This window comes from Vipera berus, assembly GCF_964194415.1.
Source record: "Vipera berus genome assembly, chromosome: 1".
Classification (NCBI taxonomy): Eukaryota; Metazoa; Chordata; class Lepidosauria; order Squamata; family Viperidae; genus Vipera; species Vipera berus.
The window spans coordinates 85,589,049-85,607,868 of NC_138202.1; the positions used below are offsets into that span (position 1 = coordinate 85,589,049).

Sequence of the window (18,820 nt, forward strand, 5' to 3'; positions counted from 1 at the left end):
CTTATAGAAGGCCTGCAGTAGTCAAGTGCCCCCCTATCTGTATGGGGAAGCCAAGTATTGCAAAATAATAAACAATTTCACGGGTAGCAGTTGAATACGAAGAACCCAGGCTTGGGAACCACCTCTCCCGCTTGGGTCTACTGTACTTCAGTAATTCCTTTTCTTCGTAAGACTCATCTTACATGCCACAAATTTGTTTGACCGCTTAAAACTTTGCATTCCCTGGAACCTATGCATTATTCTGCCAGGGTTGTGCCCCATTAATTGCAGTCTCACAAAACCAAACAGGTACAGATAAGTCCTCATTTGACAACCACAATCAGGGCCGGCAACTCAGCTGTTAAGCAAAGCAGCTGCTAAATGAAACCGTGACTGTTTATGAACTTCCTTCTGCTGCTGGGATGACTAATTCCAGAATTTATAAGTCTTCCTTTATCCTTTGCCCTGTGAAGGTCATAAATTGCAAGAATGTGGTTGTAAAGTGACTTTTTCGCCCCTGTTATACCTGTGAATAGCCGCTAAACAAGGACTCCCTGTGTTAGCCTGGCAGTTTCACTGACCAGTTGCTCATTCCCTTTCACGAGTTCCTTTGGCTCAGCAAGCAGCAGGGGTTTAAAAGTGGGGGCATTTTAACCACTTTAAAATATCCCCGTGGAATAGCCATACAGAAAGTGGGCACAGACACACACACACACACAGAGACACACAAAATAGACAGTACTTTTTAACCACGGGATAAACATACTCTCAGGCATTTGCTATCAAGATGAAACTGTCTTTGGAGGGAGGAGGGGAAAAGGGAGGGGGAAAGGGGAGACAATTGACAGCTGCCTAGTATGTAGCATCCCTTTGTCTTTTATAGATCCATAATGCTCCAGAGCTGGCCTCTTTTTGCGAAGGCTTTTTTCTCAAGCATATGAATTCTCTGGTGCAGCAGGAACCATTCAGGCAGCTCATCTATGGCAGGAACAGCAGGGTTCAGGGTCTGGATCCCCTCCAGGATTTGCAGTCCACTTTGGCCAGCAGACTTCATTCCATTTATGTAACATCAAGAGTGTAATTGCTAAGATCTGTGGCCTTGCTGTTAAAGAAAGCACCTGCTCATTGAACTGCACTGAAATGGGATCTGGCCCCATCGCGGCTGCTTTATCCAGCTTCTGGAGACAGTGCCTCTTCCGCCACCTCAGCAAACTTATCCAAATGCAAGAAAATAACTCTGCAAAGTCTTCACACACCACAACGATTTTACCAGACAATGGATGAGCAGAATCTGAGGTGGGGTGCTGCTATTCTGCTAGGTACACATCACAAAGGAGAACTCAGGGGGAATTTCACTTCTAAGTGTCCAAAAGGCCGCTTGGAAGAATGCACAAACCATAGTTGGCATTTAGCCGGAGAACGGACTGTTTAAAAATGGTTATGAATGTAGAAATTCTAATTTCTCTCGATTTTGGCTACTCAAACCGTCTAATATTGGGCTAGCTGATTCCACCAGAGTGCCATGCTGCAAACAGATCTGCCTTTTGCTTTGTCCACTGAGATGTGCAGGTTCAGGAGGGGCTAAAGCTTAAAAAGCTAGTTTTGAAGATACAATAATATGCTACCTAACAGATTCTGCGTTATTTTGGCCTTAGTTTTTAACTAGCTCTGGCTGTCCATTTTTGTATTTAAAAAACATAACCTGGTATCACTAATATTTAGAGCTACCCACATCTTTGTGCAAATTATTATTGCTAAGACCATCACACTGTGGTATCTACGATACTGGTTGTTGCAGATAGAATTTCTCTCATTTTTGCAATATAGTTGTATATAAAGGGTTGGGGCTTGCTTTGTCAGTGCTATATTATAGCAAAAATTCCCTAAAATGCCTGATCTGGTGCTTATGATCTGGACCACTGTCCATCTGGGAATTTATGTGCATCACGCACAGAAGTATGAATAGCCAATTCCAGCTAAAGGGATCTCTGTATAGAAAGACTGTATATTTATCCGTATCATTTTTGGGACTGGAAGTTGCAAGCAATAATCAAGCTCCATACAGACTACAGATGCAGTCTGAATTGTATTATTTCGAATGACAGCCACATTTTAAACACACACTCTCTGCTACTCTTGCACCATTTGCTGCATGTGATAGCATGCTGACTCACTAAACTGGATTTCAGCTAGTGTAGGTGAATAAGGCCTAACTGGGTTCAAATTGGAATATTAAATCATTGTAAATAATTGAACAAGGGCTTTTGCACATGTAAACTCACTGAGTCAGTCAGTATGACTGGGACAAATTATTTTCATATCCTTCCATATATACTTCAGTCTGCATTGAAATTAAGGGTTGACATGGGAAATAGCTGATATAGGAACATGCTTCCCCTCTTTCCAATACTCAACATTTTGCTTCCATCCTTGAATGGACTAGAGAATAGTAATTTGGGATATACGTTTTTTTAATGATTAACAAAGGGATTACGATTACCATTTGAGGAAACATGTATAAATCAAATATTTTTTGAAGGACAGATTAAGTTAATAAAGGGGGAAAGAAGTAAAGTCAAATGGAGCTAGGTGTGTGCCACAAGAGTTTTTGTGGTGTTCCAGGGAAGATAATGGAAGAGTAATGGAAATATTGCAAATATATAGACGTTTCAGAAGCAAGAGAGGCTTTTCCCATAATTATCTATTTGGGAGTTTAATGTCCTCAACATAAAAACTTCATTTTTAACAGAGAGAAAAGCATTCATTACAGAATGAACCATGTTTAGAAATACTTATTACATTTGGTTCAAGTATATAAAGATTGGAGCAGTTCAACAATAACACAAGCCATTAATGTGACTGAGCAGGGTGGTTGGGTAAACTAACTGGGGGGACATTATTTTTCTCGGGTATCTTGCTCCTTTGTCAGTTTTCACAAACAACTTGTGCCTAAAGAGTTCGGTACGTTTGCATAATGCATCTGAGTCACATGGTTTAACTAGGATAAATGTTTATAAGTGGGCCAAGAAAGATGTGGGGAGGGTGGGGAGGAATCAAAACATGAGAACTATATCAATTACTTACACATTTCAACTCATCCTTGCAGAATAGCCCTACATGTTAGAAAATGATAAGCTATAAACCTTTCAATCATTCATTTTTTTCAAATCTGGATCCGCAAAACAAACATAAGCTCCTCACATTCTCCAGATCATGGAAAAGTGTAAGATTTGTCATTAAGTAGTTAGGAAATACCCCAATTATTTGCCATTTTGGAAAATAATTTTCAAATAGCTGATTTAGCTACCTGTACAAAAATCTGTTGTATTGTGGTATTGTCTGCTATATTAACTGTACATTACTGTTGTCATTTATGTAAATGTCCCATATTTTATTAACAACATGACTCTTGGTTAAACTTTGGAGATGGTGTAAAGCTTGATAATTGAACACAAAACAAAATGGGCTCTCCCCCCCCCCCCAATTTCTGTGCTTGGATTGCGAAGAACATAGGCAAAAATACTGCCTTTAAAAGACAGCTGGCTTAGTGTAGTGGTTAAGGCATCAGGCTAGAATCCAGGAGACTGTTGAGTTCTAGTCCTGCCTTAAGTATGAAGCCAGCTGGGTGACCTTGGGCAATCACTCTCTTTCAGTCCTAGGAAGTAGGCAAGCCACTTCCAGAAAACCTTGCCAAGAATATTGCAGAGACTAGTCCAGGCAGTCTCCAGGAGTCAAAACGCAGTGAAAGGCCTTCTTGCACATGCACACATGCATACATATATGCCTTTAAAATGCTTTTGTGAAACTAGACAATTTTCAATTTGCTAATCTGGGCATTCTTCAACCTGGTGCTCTGAAATTGTGTTGTGGCATATTCCCAGCTCAGGGTTTCAGTCTCTGTGCAGGATGCCTGAGCCGGTGCATGGATCAAAATTTTCTTTTTGTTTTGGACAGTGCAGGTGATCACAGCCCGAACCATCAGTGGTCAACTTTGCACTTGCAGCAATCGGGGAATATTTACAAAAACTGCTATTGAGTAACACTGACAGGAGTAACAGCCTTTCTATGCCAAGTCAAATAAGATTTATCCGGTGCAGAATACCTTTAGAAGTGTGCAGTTGTAAAGGTTCAAGGCATTTTTTTAGTACTGCACTGAAATTGAGCCTTGTAGAACCTCTAAGGGCTTAAGGGCTCATATTTTATTTATTTTTAGTCAAAAATCCCCCAACACCTAAATTCTTAAGCAGTCATGTCACTCTAGGCCTTTCTAAGGCAGTTACAATACCACAAAAATGCATTTCTCCCACTCCTGTAGCTTGACTGAAGACTGCCAAGAAGGTTTGCACCAGGGAAACAGCTGCTGCAGCTAAAAAAATGCAGAGAGTTCAGACATGTGGATTACAATAACAAGTGGACATAAGCACATTGAGAAAATCTGTGTTTTGTTGATTTATTTACTTGGGCAAACAACTCTGCCTGTTTTCTGAAATCCACGCTGATCTCTGACAATAAGAAACTTGACCACAAAGACCTCTGTGACCAGGCACCTGCCATCTCTTTGGGCTCCAGCCGTTGCCCATCCCATTAACTGCCTTCTAGAAAAGGCAACACAAAAGATTGCCACTAGCATCTGCTGAGAAGTCACTCCCCGGCCAAGTTGAATGCACCGCTTACTCTCCAGGGCCCCGGGCTGTTACTACGGCTCGCAGCACCGGATGAACTTCCACTGCTCTGCACATCCCCTAGGCAACCCTTTCCTCCAGATCCTGTCAAGCCTAGTGCTTCTTAGTAGAAGTGTTAGCAGCTATTGAGGCTGCTAATAGCACCAGGAGAGGATCTGCTTTGGGACCTGTGGAAGGGAAAGAGGTTAATCCGGACAAATCGACCTTGTTGCTATGAAAGAAGATTCCTATTAAGAGTAACAAGCAATAAATAAAAGGTTTTCCTGTATCACACCCAGCTAGTAAAAGTTAACATGGAAAACTGCCAATGAGCATTTTTTGGAAGGTTTAAAAAGCACGAAGTCTCCATTTAGTGGTTCCTAAATGACCCAACAAGTGACTGTAGAGTAGTTCCCTTGGGCAAGTCCACTACTTTAGTTTCCAGAGGGGTACTCGGCTAGTGCAACACAAACAAAACCACCTCTGCTGGCCATATTAAAGACTAATGCACTGATTTGTGCAGGTTTCATTGGATGAGATCCAGTATCTTACTCATTTTCTATGGGTTAGGGTAAAGGATAGTTGGGCGTCCACCAACGGATGGGGCAATTTAGCAGAAGTCAGTCCCAGATGTAAAGCTGGTATGAAAAGCATCCTTCTCCCCCAGTCTCCACTTCAAATACCTGAGCTTTGCATCATAGAGGGAAAGACTGAACAAATGTATTTTCAGAAGTTTTACCAGATGCATTCCTCCAGCTGCAGAGCAGACTTTCTCAAACCATGCAGCCTTCAACTTAAGGGCATCTATTCTGCAGCACACTCTTTCTGACAGACTTTTCCAGGCCAGCAAGACAGGTGCTGCCAGCTGTCAGAACCATTTATTTCTGAAACAGAGGCACAATCACACCTGACAACTAGGTCAAACTAGGGGAACTGTGGCAGCCCTACATAGGTTTGTCGTCGTCCTCCAAATCACAGCATGCTCAATCCACAAGGGGAACAGGCTGGTTCCTTGGTCTTTCCTTCAAAGACACATTAGATGCAGATGGTGATCTCACCTGGGCAGACAATCTTTAATATTCAAAAGCCAATCTTTTCCAAGAAACGATAATTGCAGAAAGAGAAATGTCATGGGAGGACTCGAGTCCGGAAAGGTTTCTTAAGCATGGAACTTTTTAGGACATCGGAGTTCCCTCTGCTGGCAGAGACTTGCCAAATAAATCCATGAAATCGTATGGTTCCAGCAATAATTTGAGAGAAAGACAAGATTTCTTTTCAGGCAGATTTCAAATATTATGCATGAAAATTCTATGCATTTCTTCTTTTTTTTCCAATAGACACAATAGGGTCACAAAAAGGCAATAGCGCTAACTCCTAAGTAAGTGTGCTCAAAAATCAAGCATCGCTGCAAACCAAATTTATGTCAGAAAGAAAGTGATGTCTTCCATTCTTATGTATTTGCAACCTGATGTTGAATTATTGAACTCACGCTACTAAGAGACCCACTAAGTAGCCATGGCTCCACTGCTTATACACTTATATGCATAATTTGGCAAAGGCATGTCATGATACATTACCCTCTAATCAACATTGATAAAATTGTTGGCTAAAACAAATACGATATTGTTTCTGCTTCTCTGCTCGCAGAGGTCTCTGTACTTCGCCAGAATTTTCTTCTTAAATGGTTTTGCCCTAAAGTTTCAAGTTACCTCTTCAAATATTTTATTCCACTCTAGAGGAACTACAGGACAAAAGCAAAGTATAAATGAGGGTCTAGCTACAGACTAATTTTCCAGCTCTTGAAAGAACACAAGCTGGTTTCCCTATTTAACTGGAACCACATATCAATTATGGACATTTTTTGAAAAGGTTGCCTCTACTATGTACTCAGATTTGAAATCCCTCATTCATGGGTCTCCCAGTGTTCCTTTTTTATTTCTAATACACTGTTTTCCAACACTATTCTGAGATCAATTAATTCTGGGTCATCTTGCTAGGTCTTTTTGATATCAAGATGATAGTCTCCTTTAATAATAATTTGTTTCATACACTTTCTGCTCAAGAGGCAAAAGAGATCTACTGAGAATATATAATATCTAAAGCATATAGAGCCAATTAAGTTTGACTGTAGACTATTTCTGCTGTATCAGGATTCTGAAAAGTGCTTTTTAATGAAAACAAAGTCTACACAATCCTTTCTTTTCTTCCATTCTTTGAACAGAGCTAATTTTCCCTTGCACAAAGGAAAGCTGATCAGTTGTTACAATGTGTGCTTCAAGACTAGCCTTATTTCTGCAATCCGTCCCAACAAAGACAATTGCAATTTTTTCCAACACTCCAATTCTTTTTGAAAAAAATGGTCCTAAGTCACCGAAAAAAAGTGACTTAGGACCATTTTTCAGACTTACAACCGTTGCAGCATCCCCATGGTCATGTGATCAAAATTCAGATGCTTGGCAACCGACTCATATTTCTGACGGATGCAATGTCGTGTGTGTGTGTGTGTGTGTGTGTGTGTGTGTGTGTGTGTTGTGATTCCCTTTTGGGACCTTCTGACAAGCAACGTCAATGGGGAAGCCAAATTCAGTTAACAATCATGCAACGAACAACTGCAGTGATTTGCTTAACAACTGTGGCAAGAAAGGTCATAAAATGGGGCAAAATTCACTTAACTGTCTCACTTTAGTGACATAAATTTGGGGCTCAATTGTGGTCGTATTACTTCTATCGCATTTCTTCACCTGCATACTACTTTAACCAATAATGATTATGAACCAGTAGTAACTATTTTATACTAGCTGTTCTTAGAACTGCAAGTGCTTCATTATTTTACCATTTCCTCTCCCATTAAACAAATCTAACAGTGAATGTTTCTAGCCTACCTTTTATACGCAGGATGTACCCAGAGAGAGACCTCCTACTGATCTGAACAGGCAGTCAGTTACGCAGTCCCTAAAACAAGAACATCTGTGGACGTCTATCCTTATGCTCTGTACAGGCTAATGGATGCATTTGGAAGCAATTTAAAACTCTTGCTACCTTGGACTCAAATTGCATTAAGGCAGCCTCAGTCACTCGCTGCCAGCACCAGCTCCTTTACCTCCCGCTGCTTTTCCATCACCGCACAGATTCGATCCGACAGACGTGAATGAATGAAGCTCCTTATAGAAGGCTGAATTAGATCAACCAAGGCATCTCTCTGTATCTGCGGTGACTGACAGCTGCTCTGAAAATTCCACTCAGGCATCTTTCTCTGCCCTACTTGCTCCCTGGCTGGAGCCTTTCCAACCAGTAGGAATCTGAGCCACGTTCAGTGCTGCCTTCATTCCCTTTAACAACAAACTCACCAGGTGAACCCTGACAAGACGGAGCCAAAACAAGCCAACAAGAAAGAAGAGCGAGGGATCAGCATGTTCCATAAAGCCCTGGACTTTGACCAAAGACAACTTTGTTTTTAAATCTGTTTGGGTAAAATCCTCCAAACGGCCCATGAGTTTTGGATGATATCTAGTAAAAAAAAAATTAGGCAAGGAGAACAGAACAGAGCATCTGGAAGGCATGGCTGGTTCTATGCAGAATGGGTGCAAAGTGCAACACCTTAACCCCTTTGCTGGCAGTCCCAGAAACCCTAAAAGTACTTAATTTCCTCCCCATTCTCAAAATACTCCCCCCAGCAACCCAGCAGGAAGAAAAAATCTCTCTGTCAAGCTGCCTGGAGTTCCACAAGGAGCTGCAACATAATCTTTCTAGTCCAACTTTGTGCTGGAGTTCCAGCATAGTTGGAATGCCAACTCAGGGTTGGGATTGGAAGTTGGAACTCCTGAGGGCTGCCGTCATCCCTAATCTTTGACAAATCAACTGTTCACTGTTGGCAAGGCAGATATCAAACCCGAAATGATCAAGGCCACGCGAAAGTAGTTCAATCCAAGCTTTAAATGTGTAAGGGAATAAGGCAATGTTCCTACTGAGCTGGCCAACAAAAAAAGAGAGAGAGAGAGAGAGAGAGAGAGGGAGAGAGAGAGAGAGAGAGGGAGAGAGAGAGAGAGAGAGAGAGAGAGAGAGAGAGAGAGAGAGAGAGGAGGGAGGGAGGGAGGGAGGGAGAGAGAGCTCATGACCCATAAGATGAATCTCCATAAGCTTAGTAAGGAAAATCACATAGATTTAAGTCTGTTTAATATAGGATTGTAAATTTACTGAGAAAGGAGGCTGCAGAAGAGGGGAGAACAACAACCATGGAGAAGGAACGGAGCCATGGAAATCGAGTGTGTCCCACTTACACGCTATTAAATATTCTCAATTTGAACTTTTGAAATTTCACCAAATGGCACTGAAATACTTTCCACCTAACATCGAGTCATAATGATGAAAAGACTGTACTGGAAGTTTACATTGCACAACATTCTGAAGCAGCGCTTGGTTTGCACTTACACTCTCTGTGCAACATACAGTGTGTGAAAAATCAAATCTCAGGCAATCACCTAATCCTAGCTGTTCTCTTACAAGTGGAAGAACTGAGTCCTGATGTAATCCCAAAGTCAATTTAACTGGCAACTCTCCACTCACCTGCCCACATCAGTAAGTATTTATGGTGTAAAAGAACTGATTCCAAGCATTAAAACAGTAGGAAAAACCTCTCAGACCAGTAAGTTTATCATCAATAAACAATAATGAATGACAGGCATCTAGTTTCAGCAGTTTAAAAACACATGGAAAGCTTTATAATCCCACCGTATCTTAAAATACCACTGATTTAAAAATACAAAACACCTTAATATTGAATTCCGGCCTCTCTTCAAATCTTCAATATGAACTCAAAGGGAAGATCTTCATAGGCACATATGCGGGGAGAGTAGAGAGAGAGAAAGAGAGAGGGAGGGAGGGAGAGGGAGAGGGAGAGAGAGAGCGCACCAGATTTTGTAGGGCAATATTGAAGTCACAATTCCTGGTAATAATCCAGTTTGCTGCTCTGCAGTCTCTTTTAATGGAACACAAATGCTGAGCTGGCAGCAATAAAAATAACTTCCAATTGGTGTTGCTTGAAGGCTGCTTTTATATTAAGCAACAACAACAATAAAAAAAAATCCTTGTGGCTTTTCCACTCCTAAGGTAAAGTTTCCTCATAGTTTCAAATCATTTGCTTGGCAAACGACATCAGGATCTCACAACACAAAAAGTCCGTATGATGGTGGCTTTTCCCTCCTTTTAATCATTTCTTCAACTTCAGCTTTGGATTTTTTTTCTTAAATTTCTTCTCCTGTCTTGGTCCTAGGGTGACGTCTGATTTTCTCTTCTTGTCACTGAGGTAGAATATAATAGACAGGTCATAAGGTAAATATACAGACCTCTGGGGGCAAAGTGTCCCTGAAGCTAACTTTTTTTTAAGGTAAAGATGGTAGTTTAAATGTCCAAGATTCCCAGTCTAAAAAAAAATCTATGCCAAGAGCTTCTCTCTGCTAGTGAGGTAGCATCTGCAACTCTCCCAACAGCCAGGAGCTGATAAACAGTAAGACTGTTTTGCTAATTTCTTACTTTCCTGCTAGTGGAAATAATACTACAAGTAGTCCTCGATTTATGACCTCAACTGGGACTAACACTGCTGTTGTTAAGCAATGCCGTTGCTAAGTGAATCACATCCAATTTTACCACCTTTTTCACCCCGGTCATTAAATGAATCTGGCTTCCCACATTGAATATGCTTGTTGGAAGCCTCCCAAGGAAGGTTTTTAATTTGTGATCCTATGACCCCAGGATGCAGCAATTATCATGAATCCATGCTGGTTGCGAAGTGCCCAAATTTTGATCATGTAATCATGGGGATCATGTTTTTCAACACCCATCATAATTTCAAATGGTTGTTAAAACGAATAGCTATAAGTCAAGGACTACTTGTAGCAGATGATCAGCCTCCAAGATGTGGGCGCCCCAGCACTAACCTCTTCAGGGTGACCACAGATGCATTCTGTCCCGCTTTACTCAGCACTTCGTTCCATTCTTCATCTTCCCCTCGGATAACATATCTAAGTGAAAAGAAAAGCACTTTGAACATTAAGGGCAACCTGGTCACAAAACTGTAACTTCTGCCATACTAACAAATCAGAATTCTGTGCCAGCATCGTTATCGGGCACCCAAAAGCACGATCTGATCGACTCAGCTGAAAAAAATGAGATTCCTAGGTGCAAAACTGCACCTGCGCTTTAAAAGAGCGTGATCTATTCAGCTTTGGTTGAAATACTGATGTCAGTAAAAATGAAATTGGCTCATCAATCCTACACCAAGTCCCCCAAATTACAGAAAGGCGGCCATACTCAACACATAATCATTATTAAAAGAAGGGAGAGCAGAAGGTCAGGCATCAAAAGGAAAAGGGAGAGAATGCATAAATCCAGAGTGTGCTCTTTGTCCCTTACAATTAGTACCCAAGGGACCTACTTTTTATGTTATAAAGCAATAATATGCATCTGATTTGGCCAAACCCCAAACACTTCAGAGAGATTCTCTGGCTCACTGAAATCAAAGCAAACCAAACTGAATTTTAACCTTCCTGGGGCCTCAGGAGAGGCCTGGTGTTTTGGAAGGCCACACAAAAGTAGATTTTGTCTTTCTCTTTCCTGAGAGAAAATAATAATTCCCTGTTTCACTACAGAACAATTTACCGGGGGGGGAATGGGATTTTAATGCCAATGTTTTGGCCAAATAGCTTAAATCATTTAATTTTCCTGGAAATAGTTTGTTTACTTGTTACAGGGATAGGAGAGGGAGAAAGAACAAAAGATTTTACTGTGAAAGGTCCAGGTCTTTTAGCTTCCCAATCTCATCCTTATGTTTTTCTTGAAATTCTTTGGCTGCTTCTTCCTGCATCAGAAAATCCACATTATAAATAACAGGCTCTGTACAAGTGTACGTGGTAATTTAAAATGAATACATGTAGCACAACTCTCAGAACAAAAGCTAATCAATGATCTATGTCAGGGGTGTCAAACTGCCGGCCTGCAAGACGGATGTGACATGCGGAAGCCGTGCCCACCCCACTGCCGTCAATGCCAAAATCGTCCTGATACATTGCGCGACGTCACGTGATATCGCAAGTTTGACATGTCTGATCTATGTTAATTCTAAAAAGCCTGGTGTTTCTTAATGTATCTCACGTGAGATAGCATACCGATTCATTCTGAGTGGGAAGTAGAATTCCCAGGAAAACGGGCTTTTAAACACACAATACCATATAATTTACACACTGGGACAGCTGAACATATATAAGTATTACAGAAATTATCCAAGTTATTGAAAGCGGAAGATAATGCATCTGTCTTCGGAGGTGACCTGCTGTTAAATTTAAAGGCATCAGTTTTATTTGCTGAACTTCCAGTATTGATTGGTGAATAAATGAATGAGTGAATGAAATATGTATTTGTATATTATTGTATATACAATTAGATATATTTGTATATTGTATATACAATAAACAATATACAAATAGTATATACAATATTGTATATTGTATATACCAGACATGTCAAACACAAGGCCCGGGGGCCAGATCCGGCCCGCGAAGTGGTTTCATGTGGCCCCTGAAGCCATCCTGGAAACAGTGAGGGAACAGCCCTCACTTCCTTGGCCCTGGCCTAGAGACCCTCCTTCTGTCAGAGACCCTCAGATCTGTCCCACTCCTGCCCAGGCCCCCATAGGCACCCTTGATGCCAATGATGTAGAGCTGGCCATGCCCACCCAGTAGGCCATATGCACTCCAGCTGCGCCCACCCAGTAGGCCACACCCACCCTGGCCATACCCACCCGGCCCCCTGAGGGCAACCGCAATGCTGATGCGGCCCTCAATGGAACTGAGTCTGACACCCCTGGTATATACCATTAGATATAGCCAAAAAAAAAAACCCACAAAGGGAAGGAACTGTAAATACTTAGCACCAACTGAAAAGCTTATATAAAGATAATTACCAAATCTTCATTTAAAGATTTCAGGGTTGGTTCCATTACAACGTCTTTCATTACTGCCATTTGCTCTTCTACAGCCTTCTCCTGGACACTGTTGAATAACTAAGGAACAAAAAAGGGTGGAACGGAGTGCCTTTCTGCCCAAGTATATTTCCATGAAGATACTGCTATCCCCAGTATATGATTTATCCTGTTTATTTCCTAATTTCCCTCCACTGAAATTCTAAGAATCACTACTGATATAAAAAGTCTACTACACACTACAACATAGACTGAAGGCATTTTCCTGCAGAGAATCTGTAATACAACCTTACAGTATTGCATTTCGGCATATGGTTAATCCTGTTAAATGCTGCCCCCAAAGGGCATTTACCTGAACAACTTTGCGGATGGTCCTGTTGAAGAGGCCCATTAACTGGCTGCTAGGCAGTCCTATCTCTTTCTCCAACTGGTCCATAGATTTGTGCTGGAGACCGATTCCAAGAAGAAGAGCCTGACAAAAGAAGAGGTTCCTTTGCTTTGATGCAGCAGAATGACAAGTTTCATCTTAGGCAAGTATGTTATTACACTGGTATCACATCTAGGCAATTTCTGTATTGGCAAAACTGATAAGATAGGTCAGGGGTAGGCAACCTCGGCTCTTTTATGACTCATGGACTTCAACTCCCAGAATTCCTGAGCCAGCTATGCGGGCTCAGGAATTCTGGGAGTTGAAGTCCATGAGTCATAAAAGAGCCGAGGTTGCCTACCCCTGAGATAGGTGAACATAACTCGGAAGGCCAATTGCAAAGGCCCACAACACATATATTACATACACAGCAGGTAGTTTTCTCCAGCTGTCTTCCCCGTAAGCCCCATTTTTTCCCCCTAGGGTTCCATATTTGCTATTTCCTTTTCATATCAAGCCAGGTCAGTTCCTCGTTTTCTTCTTGCTCCGTTTGAGCCCCAGAGTTCATCTATTCATCCTTAAAACACCAGATAAGCCAGGCATGGTGATAATTTGGATCTAAACCGAAGCAGTTCCAATACTTAATGATAGCTAACAACTGCAGTATCTACATTCTGTATCTTGCGTGTTTCTACCATTTTGTTTTTGGTCACAGCTGTAGAGATTTCACTCTTCCGTGAGGCTACAAATATGTACTGTATAGCTGATGCCCCCACCTCTTTGTACAACTGAAGCCCCAGCAAAGAGAACTCTCCAAGGCCTGAGTAGCGGGCAATGTGGTGAAGGGACAACAGCTGCCTTTTCAAAGGGGCTGAGTATTTTCTGACTCAGTCAGTGCTTGTCGATCTTAAAGGCTACACTGATGAGGGAAGAAGGAGAAATGGCAGTTTGAAGGTGGATGCATTCTGATGGCAGAGAGGAAGCTTATAGGGGCAAAAAGAAGCTGCTGCTGGAGTAAAGCTCTCCCTCCCCCTTTCATCAAGGTCTGGCCTTGAACCAGTTCACTTTTTAGAAGAGAACTGATCCATTCACGGCAGGGGGGAATAAAAGGAGAAGCACTGCCTACAATTCCTCAGCTGAGGCTGGCAAACCAATCTTGTCCCTTGGGAAGAGAACGAGTAAAAGGATATTAACTGCTACTGCATGGCATCTCATTTCCTTAGTTTCTCACCTTGAGTTGATAGTTTGATTGACTTAAGTTTCAAAAGAGGTTGTTTTTGTTTTAAGCCTCAGCCCCCAAAGATCTGAAGGTAAGGCGTGAATAAATTTAATCAAACTCCCCACTTCTGTGGTTTGCTAGTGTTTGCTTTTGGAGCTCCAGCAATTACGAGTCATTTCCCCAACTCTCTGCCAAGAGGAATCACTATTCACAATAATTTACTGTCCAAGCGAACTGACCAATAGTTAAGCTCAGAGATTTCTCAGAGATTTCACTGCTTGGTTTAGAGACTGGGCCTAAATAAAATTTGGAAGCATTCATGATTCCAAATAATCTCTGGCTGTGCCTATGATTTCAAAGCCAATCAGACTTCATCTTAAGTTTCTGATTATGAAACCATCAAAAATCTACCACTGGGCTCCAGAGGATATCAACTGACATGTGTAATAAAGATTTGGGGCTTATTGAAACACACAATTTAGAACATTTATCTCATGGGCAAAAAGATGCTGGTGAAAAAAAAATTAAAGTATCAACTGAAGGCCCTTTGGCAGGTCATCAAATGACGTGAATTCAATTAATACAACAGTAGTTAGATACGTAGTACGTACAGCCTGAGTAGCAGAAAGAGACATATCTCCAAATTTGTTGAGAAAGTACATTCTAGAAATAGTTGGGATCATGTCCATGATCAAGTGATAGTCCACCATGTTTCTTGAGTACATCTCTAGCCTCTTCAAGTCATAAGGGATGAAGACAGCTTCTAGTTCATTACGGCTGAGAGCTGAGCGAATTGGTAGTAAATAGAAGAAAAAGTTAACAGTAATGCAAAAATAGGATCTGAAGTCGTTTATCATCAGTAGTTCAATGCGTACACTAATTTTAATCAATCTGCAGCTCTTTACATGCCTTAATCCTCGTCTCTCATAACCCCCAACCAGCCTGCCTCCATCCTTTGGGCTGAATTTAGGCATTTGCACCCATTCTCAGAGCACAGTAGATTATTATGCCATCTAGAAATTATCGGAGATAAAGTGAAACACCTAAAGAAAATGAACTTGAACAAGGCTAATCTATATACACTTTTTATTATTGAGTTGTGTGTTAGATTAGCGAGGGGGAAACACAAGATAATGTATCATGCATGCAACTAAGTAGAAAACCACTAATGGTTACTTCTAATTTGAAACAGATTTCAAAGAGTCACTTTAGTATGATATAAAAATACTAGTGTGATATGACTAAGGAGCATGAACTATTTTGAAAAATATTTGCACGCAATCAAATTGTCAAAATCAGTATTACTAAAGTGTATTACCGTGTTTCATCCATTTTAAAAGAGAGGATATAAGAGTACATTTAAAACAGAAGAAGAAAGAAAAGGAAAAGTGGATCTCAGTAAAAAAAAAGAGTGGGGCTTAACTGTTTAGCATTTAGAAATAGAATAAAGATCTATGAAAATTCTTCAGTCAACATCCCCCCCTTTTTCCTGAATTTTGCTTAAGTCGTTTTATGAAGTACCCTGTCAGGAACTTGCATATACTTACAGGATTGTGTCGGTTGCTTGACATTCCTGTTTTGTAATATATTCAAAGCCAACGGCGGGGAGAAAGTGCTAAACTGGTAAGACAGGAGAGACAAGAATCTCCTCCTGAAATCTGTAGAGCAAAGAGGAAAAAACAAGGGGCTATCATGTAGCACAGTGTTTCTCAACCGTAGCCATTTTAAGATGTGTGACTGAACTACCAGAATTGCACAGCCAGCAGTGTTGAGAAACATGGGACGTATCAAAAAATAACTTGCAGCTTCTGTTCCCGGATCAACTGTGAAAACCGGGATTGTCAAAGATGGTCAATGGCTTTCCCCCTTACGCTGAAACTTTCAAAGTAGCACCACTGAGAGGGTGTCATTTTTTTTTAAGGTTTCCCAAGCGTGTAAGGGCTGACAGAATCAATCCCAAAACTCACCTTTCCAGAAAGCAGTCAGCCAGCTCTCCTCCATCTTCTCTTCTTCTTCGTTCAGCATCTTCAGCATAATGCATGAGTGTTCCCCAGTCAGATCGTTCTAGACACAAAGCCACTGGCGCTATTAGCATGCTATGCTTTCAACAAACAGCAACTATTTGTTTAAATTAAAGTATTTTTTTTATCAACAGAAATATAGTTGGCAGGGGCAAGCATGGATGAGAGTATATTTCCTTGCCATGAGAACTGAGTCATCACTGGCCCGAATTAAACCAAGCATTTATTTTTATTTTTATTTTTTTATTTTAATCCCATTTATATCCCGCCCTTCTCCGAAGACTCAGGGCGGCTTACAAGCTTAGCAGTAGCCGTCATTCTATGTATATGCCTGCTTATTAGGGCTTTCACACACACCCCAAGCAGCATTATTACAAAGTCAGCTTAATTGCCCCCAACAATCTGGGTCCTCAGATTGATTAAATGAACTAAATTAAGCGCCCTCAGAAATCATTCCATCCAACTCCATAGAGTGTCTCTGGCAGATGACTACCCAGCCTCTGTCTTATATCCCCACCACCACTTAAAACCCTAATTAAATAAATGAATCACTTTTTCTGCAGTAGGAGATTTGCCCCCAAAAGCACAAGAATAACGTGCTTCCTCTTGGCTACATCTCACCAGTCAATAAATGAGTGGGTGGAAAAGAATTTACAGTTCTTTGGCTAAGATTTATGGGACTAAAGAATGATCAATAGCAAACTAAAAAACACTTGTATCAAATAACTAATAAAGCCCCTGTATTTCTTTTCTTAAAATACCGCTGGATGATATTTCAAAGTAAAAAAAACAACAACAACCTGGTAATCTGGCTTATAAAACCTTGAGAGCATGCTTCTTGTGGCTATGTAAGACTCTGAATCAGTACAACTGTGAGATTTTACTGCTACTACAACTACATAAATAAGCCTAAATAATGCTTAATAATAACAACTGTACTCTGAGATTCTGAACTATAAAATAAACAGGATTGCTTTGGAACATCTTGAACATGATGGATCTACACAAGCAGTAATCCTACCACTCAAGTGTATGATTTTATTTAGAAGTGACAAAATTATGTCCATATTTGTTGCTCTCATTAGCTCTTATTCCTTCTAAAAAAGAAAAGTCACTCTGCCCTTTTCTGAAGAAGAAAAAACAAATTGTTTGTCAACATAATTTCTCCTCCACCCAGATGTCCAAGAAATAACCACAGAAGTCCTGTTATGGTCTTGGACTATGAAACAAAACTTACTGGAGTTTGCCTCAAATAGACCGGCACGAATCCACCTCGTTTCCAAAATCTAGTAGGAAAGGAGAATAATAAAAATTAATCCATGAACAGGAGAAAGTTCGTTCCTTATTTTTCCAATTTAAATACTGGATTCTGTATTAGAAATACCTCCTCAAGCAATATGGTAAAATATAAATCAATTGTGGGATATGTCTCTCCTGCTTTAAAAACTGAACATTTTCAATCAAGACTCCAAAATAGTGCCTTTCTCAAGCAAGACATTCAGAAACATAAATATTTTATTCTCTTTATTTCTCTTCTCTCAAGTAGAAACGCCACCACCTTTGGATATGGGAAAGCTGCTCATTAGGACAACGTCACCAAAGTGGATGAGAAAAAATTTAAAATGTTTGTCGGCTGAAATAAAAAGATTGTTTTGATTGGAAAAATTGAAGAAATAAAATGATTGCAACAGGAAATCGATGCAATACCATGTTTGCAACAAAAACCGCAGAACAGAAAGTGCACACATTCCACAGATTCCATACGTAGCAAGTGTCCCAAAAAACAATCCCCTTGGTTGGATCCATTGTTAAAATCATGTCTGGCAAAAATACACTGATACAACAATAACTAAAATGAAGCTTTACCACTGTAATGCACATTTACAGCAAAACGCTTACTTGAGAAGCCTTGGCGTCAAGCCATAAGAGACGCCAAGGTAGTCCAGATTCTCAGCTTGCCTCTCACTCATCTTGAGAAGCAATGGTGGCAAATCCTTCCGAGGCATCAGAGCTTCTTCTAGTAAGCTGACAGCCTGAAACAATGGAGAGCAGCTTAACAAAAGAGGAAGATGGGCCAAATAATAGCTTGTGGGGTCCTTGGTGGTCTTTGAGCAACACCCAAGCTCAGAGAACACCAAGGACCCCACAGCTCAAATATTCTCTTCTATCAGTAAATGATAGCTTAAAATGCGCTCATTTGCTGCTGCTCAGATAGGCATTAAAGAACTCCGATACAGCTCTGTGCCAACTTGATACCACCACCCATATAGAAAACTTCATACCTCACTGCTCACAGTAGCAATTTCTCTAGGCTTCTGAATAACCTTTTCTTCCAAACAGGGAAATTTGCCTTCATAATACATCTGGAGCAAACGCAAAGCTCGGCTACCGTAACCCATCTACCAAAATCAAGAAAGAATTAGAAGAAAGCACATTAGAAGAAGGTGCTTAAAAGGATCTGACTTGTTCCCATTTTACCAGTTATTGCACAGGGTGGTAATTGTTGTGACATTATTTAAGACAGACTTTCATGAGTATGCATGGTTGTAGGAAGCAAGGAAGATGGCCTTGACAGAGATATCCCAAGGCAAAAGGGGCAAA

The 18,820-nt window shown here is 40.8% G+C and overlaps 2 protein-coding genes across 2 annotated transcripts in view; one reads left to right on the forward strand and one right to left on the reverse strand.

The window, feature by feature from the left end:
- The window catches only part of ABTB2 (ankyrin repeat and BTB domain containing 2), a 158,993-nt gene extending 155,591 nt beyond the window's left edge, over positions 1–3,402 (forward strand). The window contains exon 17 of the mRNA XM_081341818.1: positions 863–3,402. Coding sequence (XP_081197944.1) covers positions 863–1,060 — 198 coding nt within the window. The 3' untranslated portion in view covers positions 1,061–3,402. The remainder of the gene's footprint in view (positions 1–862) is intronic.
- A 5,870-nt stretch (positions 3,403–9,272) lies between these two features.
- The window catches only part of NAT10 (N-acetyltransferase 10), a 34,202-nt gene continuing 24,654 nt past the window's right edge, over positions 9,273–18,820 (reverse strand). The window contains exons 19-29 of the mRNA XM_081341809.1: positions 18,502–18,618; positions 18,119–18,252; positions 17,457–17,505; positions 16,166–16,262; positions 15,746–15,856; positions 14,810–14,982; positions 12,965–13,084; positions 12,595–12,693; positions 11,420–11,493; positions 10,574–10,657; positions 9,273–9,937 (exon numbers count right to left, since the gene is read on the reverse strand). Coding sequence (XP_081197935.1) covers positions 9,847–9,937; positions 10,574–10,657; positions 11,420–11,493; positions 12,595–12,693; positions 12,965–13,084; positions 14,810–14,982; positions 15,746–15,856; positions 16,166–16,262; positions 17,457–17,505; positions 18,119–18,252; positions 18,502–18,618 — 1,149 coding nt within the window. The 3' untranslated portion in view covers positions 9,273–9,846. The remainder of the gene's footprint in view (positions 9,938–10,573; positions 10,658–11,419; positions 11,494–12,594; positions 12,694–12,964; positions 13,085–14,809; positions 14,983–15,745; positions 15,857–16,165; positions 16,263–17,456; positions 17,506–18,118; positions 18,253–18,501; positions 18,619–18,820) is intronic.